At 35.5% G+C, this 13,198-nt stretch overlaps 1 protein-coding gene across 1 annotated transcript in view; it reads right to left on the bottom strand.

The window, feature by feature from the left end:
* LOC107553000 (PH domain leucine-rich repeat-containing protein phosphatase 2-like) overlaps window positions 1-13,198 on the bottom strand; it is a 53,019-nt gene that overhangs the window by 18,406 nt on the left and 21,415 nt on the right. The window contains exons 3-4 of the mRNA XM_016235066.1: window positions 3,063-3,253; window positions 1,497-1,622 (exon numbers count right to left, since the gene is read on the bottom strand). Of these exons, the coding sequence (XP_016090552.1) occupies window positions 1,497-1,622; window positions 3,063-3,092 (156 nt within the window). The 5' untranslated portion in view covers window positions 3,093-3,253. The remainder of the gene's footprint in view (window positions 1-1,496; window positions 1,623-3,062; window positions 3,254-13,198) is intronic.

Raw genomic sequence — 13,198 nt, 5'->3', positions numbered from 1 at the left:
AATGATAAGAATAACAATCATTTGTCCACCCACAAATACAGTTTATTTATCAGCTGCATTAAAATGTGGCTCATCCAATCAGATTTTTAAGCTGCAAAAGATGTTGTTTGAAAGTTGCTGAGGATCTGAGCGGTGGCATCATTTTTGTGTCGAAATCTATCAATTTCTTAAAAATAAATTCATACAGACATGTACTGGAATGCAGCTCTTCTATGATGAACTTGTTTTCAATTTCTAAATTAAAATGAATTAAATTCTTAATGAGAAGCATGTGAAGTAGTATGGCATAATATTTTAATATTTTTACTATTATTTAAAAAAAAAGAGGGGGGGGGGGTAAAGTAATAAAGTATATTTACTTTAATATATTACTAATATTACCACAAAAAAAATAATAAATTATAATAACAAACTACTTCTGTTTCATGTGGTACAATCTTTTACAGCTCCTTATTGTTTCATTATAATCCTAAAATATTCTGACTTTATGTCCTGCTCTGAAGATTCATGATATTTGTAAGAAATAATTGTTACTTTATTTGAATGTATTGAATGATAGTCACACCACTACATTTTCAGAGTTATTAAATCATGGCGTTTGATGTTTTTAAGAGCTCTGAACATGGATTTAAAAATTAATAATAATTTTAAAAATCACATTCCCAAATAAATAAAATTGCCACTGACTCATAAATGTCTGACTTAGACCAGTGTTATTTTAGTTTCATTTATATACTATTATAATATTTCTTCTAATTTTGAATTAGCTTTTATTTTTTTTATATTGTCAGTTTTGATTTTAGTTTAGGTTTCAGTAATTTATATTATATATGGCTTTATTTTTACTTCAGCTTTAGTTTTAGTACTTTTCACTTCAAACATATTTCAGTTAGTTGCCAAGGCAACATTTTTAATTTTCGTTTAGGTTTTTATATCGTATTTTTTTTTATTTTAGCTTTATTTCAATTGCCGAAAATTATTTTTAATTGTTTCAGTTTTAGTCTACAACTTGTCTAGGCTCTTTTATTACGGAGTCAATCAGATCTCACAGCACAACGGCTGTAGCGACGCACATTACACACACACACACACACACACACAACCGCTCTCCTTCTCATCTATCATGCCACCTCAAACAACCCTTTACCTCAGGATCACCCTCACACACAATTGTTCAGAACGCGTTTTGCATTATTCAGGACGGTTCTGGTGTAGGGCATTTAGCTGTGCTATCCAGAGATGGTCAGACCTCATTAGACTCCAGAGACGCAGCCGGAGTTTTAATTAACTAGACGATTAAGACAAATGAGGACCAATAGAGCACAAAAAAGCAAACATACAAGTTCAGGACAATAAATGTGTGTGTTCAAAACACAAATGAAAACACAGACAGCTGTTTCAGCAAAGCTGTTCCCTGCAGGCGGCTGCTGAATCACTGTGGGTTTGCTAATGAAATCTTAATGCATGTCTAGATTAGATAAAGCAGGTTCACTCACTTTAGAAGCCTGCCGGTGCCAGCGCTGGTAGTCGGCCAGCGTGTCAAAGTTAACGTAGTAGGTCTGGGCCTGCGGTCCGGCGGAGCTGAACATCAGACAGTGCTGCCTCCGCTTCACCTCCTCCACCTGAGCCAAGAAAGGAGGATGTCACCTGGAGACACTACAACATGCTTTGAAAAAACACTTCCATGCCATGAAACTTGGCAAAAGGTGTACCAAAAATCTGTAAATCCAGCAATTAGTAGTTCTTCTTCACTAAATATTTATTGGCTCAGGTATTATGGGGAAAAAATGCACTTAAAGGAATAAAGTAATCCACACAACTCCAGTCCATCAATGAATGTCTTGAGAATCCAAAAGCTGCATGTTTGTGAGAAACAAATCCATCATTCAGCCGTTTTAACTTCAAACTGTGAATAATCCATAATCCATAATAACGTTTCCTCCAGTGATAAAGTCCATCTACTGTTGTCCTCTCACATCAAAATCCACACATATATTTGTTTAGAGCCGTTTTCGATTGTAAACGGGGGTTAATCTGTGCAGATTTCTCTCCTGATTCAGACCAGATGACGTTTTCACTGGAGAAAGTAATATTATGGATTGTGGAATTTTTGTGTTTTTTTTAGCTGGAAGCAATGGTTTGAAGTTAAAAACATCTTGATGATGGATTTGTTTCTTAGAAACATGCAGCTTTTCACTTCACAAGATGTTAAATGATGGTCTTGAGTGGTGTGGATCACTTGTGGATTATTGTGATGCTTTTATCAGCTGTTTGGACTCTCATTCTGACGGCACCCATTCACTGCAGAGCATCCATTGGTGAGCAAGTGATGGAATGTTAATGGACACTTACTTTCATGTTAATTGCCATTATTATAGTGCTTTTTTGATGCACTTAAGTACATCTTTGCATGTAATTTCATAATTACTTTTGTTGCCTTTGAAATTTTATACACACACACGCATTATATATATATATATATATAAAATGTAAAACAATTTTTTTGTACATTTAAAATATATAAAATCTTAAGATTTGAATTCTAAGATTTGAAATATACTAAATTACATTTAAGTTACAATTAAATTACAATTAAGCACACTACTTTTTTTTAAAGGGTAACACATAACTAGTAGTTTCTCCACCACTTCGTAAAATCCTGCTTCTGACGATTTAAAAAAAATTCAAAACTTTTTAAACTGAAGAATTCATGCAAGTGCTTTAACAAAAAAACTAAACTTTTAAACCCTCTGGGCTGCTAGACGTCCACTTGAAGTGTATTACTGTAAATTGAAACTGAAAGTATTGTGTGTGGTAATCGACAGCATGCCACACATACCGTCCATAGACATTTGGTTGAAAACAACCCAGAATATTCCTTTAACACACGCTGCAGAGAAAGGTCTGATTGTCGTGCATCTCCCTCCCTTCCCTCCTCATCCTCATTCACTCACAGCTGTGTTGATGCATCTGCTCTCTGTTATCTGTTCCTGGAGCCCGGGGCGTGTGCGTGTGTGTGTGTGTGTGTGTGTTTGTGTGTGTGGGTGTCTGTGGACCCCTACCTTCCCCCCGACCAGGGGTAAGATGTGCATCTTGCCGGTCAGGCTGTCCTTGACAGAGGCCACAATGAGACTCGTCCCGCACAGGATGACCTGCCGCTCGGCCCATTTATGGAGCTGCGTCTTTCCCTTCCTGACGCTGAACACGCCTTTCAGAAGAGTCCGCTCCTGCTGGTCTGCGTTCACCGGTTTCTCTGTGCAAACACACACACACACACACACACACACAACAGTCAACCAACTGCCATGTATATATGTTAGAGTACACATACAATTTATCAAACTAAACAGATACATATTTCCCACGCAAAAGTCAGTCCCACAATGCAAAGGTGTTCTCTCAGCGTGTTTCTGTTTGTAACTTGGTTGAATGATGTAAAGGTCAATGGGTCAAAAGTGTTCTTTATGAAGAAAAAAAGTTTAAAACACATGTGCCAAGTTCTTAGCAATATACTCTTTGTATTCGTGTTGGATTTTGTATTGTTTTTTTTGTGGAAGTTTTCACGAAAAGTTTCAATTTAATTACTCTAAAATTGTCGTGTGGTGCAAGCCGTCACATCAAGTGTAAGAAAGTTTTCAAATTGTTTTTAAAGGGGTCATATGATGCTGCTAAAAATAACATTATTTTCCACATACTGTACATTATTGTTTCTCCTCTATGCCCCGCCTTTACGCGTACATTTTTACAAAGCTCATCGGTCTGAAAAGCGAGGTGTGCTGTGATTGGCCAGCTATCCAGTTCATTGTGATTGGCCGAATACCTCAAGCGTGTGATGGAAATGTTACGCCCTTGCCATACTGTGATGCCGGAGCGATGAGACAAAAACATTAAAACCCATTATAAACGAGGCATTTGTTGCATCCAGTGGGGACATAATTACTGATTATAATGACTTATACAGTCTTTTTATGTGTTGTGTTGCATCGCGCCGCGTAAACATAAAACCATGTCTGCATTTGTGATCTGAGAAATGACAAACAAGTGCTACTCTACACTGACTGTACCAAATGTACTGCTAATTGATAATGTTAGTTAATGCAATAACTAATGTTATCTAATGTGTCCTTATTGTAAGTGTTACCAAAATACTTTGAAAATTATTAAAAGTATTATTAATTTGGTCAATTATTAACGTTATATTTGATGACTTAAACTAACCCTTAACTAATCTACAGTAAAAAGGTCAAATGTATAATATTTTAAGAGATTTTTTTCCCATGTTGGTTGCACCACATTGATTCTCCTGACAAACGTTTTTCAAATATTAATATGCACCAAAACAATTTATCAAATATTTTTCTTCTAAAAATTATTATACCAATCTAAGTTTTCTAAGTATTCTGGTCTTTTAATTTTTTCATCTTTTTTCTTCATTATGATATCGGGACAGATGCATCACACTGATATTTTTGACTTTATGCCTCCCGAAAAATATTAAAATGAATTTCAATTCAAATCATGCAAAACATACTCAATCTAGAAGAGGAGTATTGAAGTGACTGTATATTGCATTTTCTTTATTTAATAAATTAATATTTACAAATAAAAAGTGCATTGTCATTGATTTTTTTTTATATAAAGGAAAGTAGAAATAAATAATCTTTCATTTAGTGGAAAATGGAGTAGATGGCATATTTTAACATTTTAAATGATACATTTTATATATAAATTTTTATATTATATATATTTTTGTAAAATATTTATTAAGAGACCCGGTGTGTGACTTCACATCATGTTGCTGATATATAATACAGGCAAAGTGGTTATGATTAACTAAAGCTAAAACTAATATCATTTACAGTAACTGAAATAAAGATGAAATGAAATAAAACAGAAATTAGATAAAATCTTAAACTCAAACAAAAATTTGAAATGTGGTTTAGGCAACTAACTGAAATAAGGTGAAGTAATACAATTATTTCAAAATAAAACTGAAATGTAAATAAAAGCTAATTCAAAATATTAATAATATAATGCAATAGTATATAAATTATAATAAAATAGCATACACTGGTGGCAGGGTCTGGAGTAATTTACATGCTAGTGTATAGAGTGGACAGAGATTCCTATGGAGCAACTGTCTGTGCATCTCACACACACACACACACACACACACACACACACACACACATACACACACACACACACACACGCACGCACGCAGATTGATGTGCTAATGAAGTCCATATGTAGTGTGAAGTGTGAGCTCATGGTGGGACGGGGAAAACAGGTGAATAGGGTTGCCAGTAAATCATGTCACATGTATTGGTCAGCTCATAGTGATCCACACACACACACACACACACACACACACCCTCCATGAGCAGCAGCAAGCACGGAGTAGAAACAGAAAGTAATGTCATACTACATCAAATGCGGCTCAATCATTAACCAATATAGCTAGTAATTGTAGATCATCTCAATGGCATGAGAATCTTTCATTTACAATAGTTGCAACAGTTAATTGTTGTTAACTAACCATATTATATCTTAAATTGAGTGGAAACGTGACCAACTTTGGATTTAATGGTGAAGTCTGCAATATTCTGGATTTTTAAATATTCCAGCCTAATATGCAGAGAGCAGCTGTAAGTAAAGCATGCGCAGGTTGCCCTTCTGAAGAGCGTAAGCGCTGTGACACTGTGCAGCTTTCGAAACATTCTGTTTGTTTGAGTTTTCCGACAAGTCAATTCTGACTCGAGCGCTGGCGTGAGTTTGGGTGGGAACGCCTGTAATAAACCACTTAGAGGAGGAACTGGATGTGTTTAATGCATTGCGTACTTCCTAATGCCTTTTGTGAACAGTGTGTGACATATACTACATGCTTTAACGTTTCAAAGAATAATATTGGTCACATGACCTCGTTACGTTGCATGTTATTAGTAATAATCTGAGAAATACATTTCCAGTCCATTTATCGTATAAAAAATCATAACTTTTGGAAGTTCTATATATGGTGAATCTGCTGCACATATTTTTTATTTGTTTCAATGTTACACTAGGCTATTTTGGTCATATTTATGAGCAGCAGCAAGCACGGAGTAGAAACAGAAAGTAATGTCATACTACATCAAATGCGGCTCAATCATTAACCAATATAGCTAGTAATTGTAGATCATCTCAATGGCATGAGAATCTTTCATTTACAATAGTTGCAACAGTTAATTGTTGTTAACTAACCATATTATATCTTAAATTGAGTGGAAACGTGACCAACTTTGGATTTAATGGTGAAGTCTGCAATATTCTGGATTTTAAAATATTCCAGCCTAATATGCAGAGAGCAGCTGTAAGTAAAGCATGCGCAGGTTGACCTCCTGAAGAGCGTAAGCGCTGTGACACTGTGCAGCTTTCGAAACATTCTGTTTGTTTGAGTTTTCCGACAAGTCAATTCTGACTCGAGCGCTGGCGTGAGTTTGGGTGGGAACGCCTGTAATAAACCACTTAGAGGAGGAACTGGATGTGTTTAATGCATTGCGTACTTCCTAATGCCTTTTGTGAACAGTGTGTGACATATACTACATGCTTTAACGTTTCAAAGAATAATATTGGTCACATGACCTCGTTACGTTGCATGTTATTAGTAATAATCTGAGAAATACATTTCCAGTCCATTTATCGTATAAAAAATCATAACTTTTGGAAGTTCTATATATGGTGAATCTGCTGCACATATTTTTTATTTGTTTCAATGTTACACTAGGCTATTTTGGTCATATTTTTGGTAATTTTATCATTATTTATATTTTATTAAAATAGCATTATAAAAACGTTAAATTATTACAAAAATTGTAAACAAGTAGCTTTATCGACATATCAAACAATAAGACAATAATGATACTGATTCAGTAAAATCATTTACTGTAATGAAGGACTCTTCAGATTAATTTATTTTAGCATTATTTATACACTATTATAGTAATTATTCGTATTTTGAATAAGATTTTAATTTTTTATATTTTAAGTTTCAATTTTAATTCCATGCATTTGTAATTTATTTTTTTAAATATATTTTCCTATATAGCTTTATTTTATTAATTTTTTTAATTACTTAAAAAAAAAGTATTACTTTTTTTTTCTAATTTTATCCCTTCAACTTATTTTAGTTAGTTGCAAAAGCACCATCTCTAATGTTCATTTAAGTTATTTAAGATGACTTTTTCATCAAATTTATTTCAGCTTTTTTTCAATGACCAAAACAATTCGATTTTTTAAATGGTTTTAATTTTAGTTTCCAATAACAACAGTCAGTCAAATAATCATTTGTTTTGAGAGCTGGTTCTTTGCTTGCGAATCAGACTACATTAGTCGTATTGCATGTTTGTTTTTGTCTGCAGCCTGCAATGATACTCATTAAAGACTTGTTGTCTTTGCAATATTTTAGAGAAAGAAAACAGCTCAATACGGTAAAAACCCACATGAATGAACGGTTAAACTGCATAGAAATGCCGCACACCTCAGAGGATTGTGCTGTGGATGCAGCAGTTAACCTGATGAACGAGTCAGGATTTTTGTCACATTAAACTTGCTTTGCTCCATCTCATTACATAGCATGCGGCTCCTCTCCGGCATCTCTGAAGGACACATCAAACACGAGGACCAGCTCAGCCAGGGGACACACACTTTCAGGTTAATTACTGGTTAGACCAGCACAAAGAGCATCCTTCTATAACCTATAACTCTATGAGCAGCAGTGTGAGCCAGGATGTGCTAATACAGAGAGTCTGACAGCTCTTTGTTGAGGCTCTTCTGAGACAGAGGCCAGCGGATCAGATTCCGTGAGGAGAGTCTGTCTGGAAAGCTGCTGAGGAACACTCTGAGTGAGGCAGGATTGGTAGTTTGATCACTGGACGTCCCGAGGACCATGGAGGGGATTTCTCCAAAAAAGTGAAAGCACTGTGAGATGAAGGTATATCAGTCAAAACGTCAATCAACAGCATTTTCAAAATACAAATATCAACAAATACCAAGGAAGTAATTTTATTTCACTATTTACAGGGTATCTGCAGAATTTTTTTAAACCAATTTAAGGCTTTTTATGACATGCACAAATAAAATGAATACCGTATGAGCGGGGTATAGGGCAATGTCTATGGTAACATATTAAACCGTAAAATGACATGATTTACAGTTCAGATACAGGTTTTCACAGCACAAAAGTCTTATAAAACGATAAACATCACATTTCAGCATTTAAACCATTTTTTAAAAAGGGATGAGTCAACCGTATAAATTATTATATTAATTTAAAGCATAAATATATATCTTACTGTCTTAATTGTTTAGACTTTTACAAGACACGTTAACTTCTTTCACATTTACAACTGCATGTTTGCTGCGTAAAAATATGGGTTGATTTTTGCATTGATCTGAACAAAAACAGCAGACGGGCTTATTGAAAATGCTAATTCATTCTCTGCCAGCAGGTGGGGCTTTTAAAAAGGCAGAAATAATGCAGTTTCCCCCGTAACGGCTGTCCACAAAGCAGCGCTGCGTTCATAAACGCTAGGCCTACTTTATCCGGGACTACAGGTAAGATGAAAGGAAAATGTCATCAAAACTTTTCTGAAGACAGTCTGTTCCCTTCAGAGAAACACATGCGCCGCGTTTCGAACCCTGTATTTTTATATTTTAATTATAAAAACGTTTATGTAATTTTAATATTGCTGCATCCCCAAATATATATTAAAAAGTCTTATATAAATACTTAAAATTGCATAGGAAAAAAAAAAGTATATGCAATGTATTTAGTATTTATATTTTTAACTAAATTCCTCCGTTTATTTAGTGAAAAAACACACCTTTATTATTTTACACTAGATTGTGACTGTATTTTTCATTTATAGTCTGTTTATTGTATCAGCCAGAATTTTAATATTGCTGCATCCCTATTAAAATGTTTTAGTAAAACATATGCATACACATTTTAAGCTAAAAATTCCCTTGTTAATTTAGTGAGAAAAAAAAACATGCCTTGATTATTTTACACTTGATTCTTCTGAATGTATTTTCCATCTCACTTGAAACAATTTACATTTACTTGGCAACATAAAGTTTAGGATTCCTTAAAAACACCCTTTTTCAAAGCGAATACATAAATAAAGAGTTATTAAATTTTATCAAAAGCCTGAAAAAATACTGAGATAGCCTTTCCAGCTCAACATCCTGTCCTCACATGCACTGACACATACACACGTGTGCGATGGCACTAAATGAACACTACGTCACCAAACCCATTTCCATCCAGCATCTAAGAAAATTAAAAGCCTGTCTAGTCAGCAGAGATCTGACCGCACGTCTCTGCTCATTCTGCTGGAAGACCACCTCAGTGAGTCATGGGAATCAGTGACACGAGAGCTCATCGCACACCAATGCCAAAGTGCTGACGCCAAACGAAACACACCACACCAACCAAACAATAACCGTCAGACCAGCCCGGCCTGTGGGAGAAGACACTGGATGACCAACACAAGATTGTGAGTAAACTCACAATGGATTCATTCAACAATAGGGTTCTTTAGAACTTCATACGCAGGATGTGTTTACTTCTATTATCCAGTAGAACCACAGTAGAACAAGGAAATCTAAAGCAGATGGGTAAGGATGGACATATTTCACCTGACAATAAATGTAACACCAAATGATTGCACTCCTATCATTCAACCGGAGGTGCTAGAAATCACATGTCCCGTGACATGCGAGTGACTGTACAAAGATGAGTCTATCCTAGCGTGCTAAATCACAGTGAGCTCAGCTGTCTGACATCATAGCGAGCGTTCTGGAAAAACACGGACAGAGAGACTGAAACTGTACAAGCCACAAGAGCGCAGAAATGAAATACACTTTCCTCTTGAATCTCCACTAATAGAACAACACTGTGACTGAGTGATAATGCACAGAGATACATTAGAGGCCAACGCGATACGCTTTCGATGTGGTAAACAAACCAGTGCTCAATTACACGGAGGAATCCTCCATAATTGCAGGAGAAGAGCCTGTCTGAGAGCAGATGAAAGCCTACAGTAGTGGAGGATGCCTAAATGTCCTCCAATCAGGCCCTGGAAGTGAATCTTTACATTGTAAAGACTGCCAGACAGCAAAGATGTGGCTCGCCCACACTAGAAAAGCCCACGGTAAACCAATTCATCCTAGTCCTGGCCTTCATGCCTCCAGCAGATATTACACTTGATGATGCTGCTACTTAGTCCTGCCGTGAGAGAAAGATTGACGAGAGCCAAGAAACCCTTCATTTCAGAACCGTCAGTTTCCACCAGTTTTGCGACACTCCACCAAGTGTAAACGCATCTGAATATTCAGGCCACATTTGCAAACTTTAAGGTCATTGCACACCGAGTCTGGAAATTTCATTCGAAATTTTCGCACGTTAAAAATAAATATGACCTCACGTTATGTCAATCATGTTTACATTCGGATTCGGAAAAAAATTCGGATCGGGTTCGATTTTCTGCGTTTTTCGCATCCGTGGCAAGCATTTTGAGAGGTGTTTTGACAGTTCAGAGCCACCGTACAAGCGAACGCCAAAATCCAGAATGCCAATTGTCAAGATCATCCACTTCGTCTCGCAGAACAAAGCACTGTATATAGGTCCTTGCACACTGAGTTCACAGAAATTGGTGGTCTTCTTTTTAATATGTGGCTCTAGTATCGCTAGCAATGCATCAAACTGAGCCACTGACATCCTGAAGTAAACTTTGAATCGCCCGTGGACCCAATATTTCCTTTCTTTTTTTAAGAAGCGAGAGGACAAAAAAAATCATCCTCAATACTTGAAGACTCCATTTAGTAGGCCTACTGTTTTGTGAATTTTTTCGCAATGGATTAATTAATACGCATCAGACTCAGTGTGCAAGGTTCCTGTGCATGACGAATTTTTAGGATAACGAATACGAAAAAACACGTACGAAAATTTCGGACTAGTGTGCAGTGACCTTTAGTCCTCCCAAATTGAAAACTTTTGGAGTCCAGAGAAAAATGTGGCACATGCACTGATGCACAGCAAAAAAAAAAAAAAAAGAAAAAAAAGATGTTGAAAATTTTTTCACTGAGAAACTGCTAGTAAACTTCACGAATAATTACAAAGAAACTGCAAGTAGCAATTAAATGTGAAATTTTGAAGTAGAAAGATTTGAAATAGTAAACCATACTCCAATAATCTTTGTTTTACTTCAAAAATTAAAAAAATAATAACTTTTTACAGTTTAACAGCTGTTAACCTGGATATAGCAATTTTAGCCGCCGCTTGTTTTAGCCGCTTTGAGAGCAGCACGATTTCACTGCCGGTCATCAGCATTATTAGGGAAGTTATATTTGCATATAGGACAGAAGTGGCACATCAGATTTATATATAGGCTATATATCTATATATGTAAACAGAATGTGCAAACACAATCAGATAATGACTATGTGGCCCTAAACCATAAATGTACACAGCAATGCACGGTTTGATAGTACAATACAATGACCATACACATACAGAATATTATATTATAGATTCACATATGAGTGTTCTGACCTGCTAATACATTTACAGTAAGTAAGGATTAATGGCATTTGTCAGTGTCAGATCACAATCCCAGTTCACTTCTCCATAAATCTGGAAACTCCACCATAAAAAATTGCTTGTTACACAAGTTTATAAAAAAAAAATGTTGGTCATTTATGTCTAGCATTATGCAAGGGGACAAATTCCTTAACGACTTTGTACTTTCAAACCATGAAAATTATTATTCGCAAACAATACTTCTGATTTGCTTGAAAAAACAACAACTTATGAATAAAACTGAGAGGTACTACTGACATGTTGAAATCATAGTTTTATTAATATTTTAAATTGGAAAGCTTGTTGTGTGTTTGTAATTTTATTAGGGTTTTGTGTGTGTGTGTGTAAATGTTGTAGTGAATTTAGTTTTAGTTATTTTAGTAGTAAGTAAACAATTATGAGAAATGCTGCCTTAGTAACTACCTAAAATAATATACACACACAAACACATACATATTTTAGTTTTTGTTTTCATTAACAATAATAGCCCAATATGAATCTGACACATCTATGTCACTTAATTCACTATTCACTTAATTAACAGACTAAAATAAAAAAAACAAATGAAATGAAAAATGTGTGCTATTATTGTCTTCCATTATGTGCAAAAACACATCACCTCAAAAACTATGCATTTGTGTTTTGTAAGTGTCAGTTTGAAGCAAATCAACCTTTAACTCATTGAAAAAATTCGGACAAAAAAAAACGTTCTGCATGGACTGGCTTCAAAGAGTTTGGCCTCCATCAAAGAATGAAGTCTTGAAATTATCAGCCTCCCGCAGAATTCAGAAATAACATCCCCCGTATGGAGCAAAGATGAATAGGAGCGCTTGTTTAACCCATACAACATAGCATAGATTACGCCGGCTCGCGGGGGGACCGGTAAGGGCGGAAGTACAGGTTTACTCAGCACTCAGTGTGAAGCCCTGCTAATAATAAACATATAACACAAGTGACAGACTTTTTGAGGCATTTTTATCGGGACAGAGGGGATTACTGACCCTGTTTAAGCAGAAAATCACAGTGGGCCTGAATTCAAGACTCAAACTAATAATAAAAATGTCAAGGGTAAAGACTGTACAACTGCTTTCCTGAGGGACTCAAACCTCCATGACCGCTCTAGTTATGAATAATGAGACATCCATTTCTTTACTCCCCTTTTTATGAGTTGTCCAGCTATTTTACGCCATGACGCAATACATGTAACTGAAACATGACAAATACTAGCAGTCATTACTATATACTATGTCACAAGTTACAAATACATGCGTTAACACTAGTTGGTGTTGCTTGTTACTTCCTATTTCCTGAAAATGCATTAAATTTCAATGCTTTAATTTATTCACCGCAAAAGGCTGATCTCAATAACAAAGAGAGAACAGATACATTCACTACATTATTAACAAGCACATTTCTTGCCAAATGGGTTATATGCCCTCTCTGATTTGCCTCAGTTCACTCATCAGACCACAGATTCAACTAAATAAAAGTGCCATAATGTACTATAATAATAGGTTTTTGGACATTATGTAAACACCATGGAATATAGTAATAAAACAGCAATTATGACATAAAAAT

The sequence above is a fragment of the Sinocyclocheilus grahami genome, unplaced genomic scaffold (assembly GCF_001515645.1).
Source record: "Sinocyclocheilus grahami isolate Dianchi unplaced genomic scaffold, SAMN03320097.WGS_v1.1 scaffold462.1, whole genome shotgun sequence".
Lineage (NCBI taxonomy): Eukaryota > Metazoa > Chordata > Actinopteri > Cypriniformes > Cyprinidae > Sinocyclocheilus > Sinocyclocheilus grahami.
This window is presented reverse-complemented; position numbering and strand designations above follow the sequence as displayed.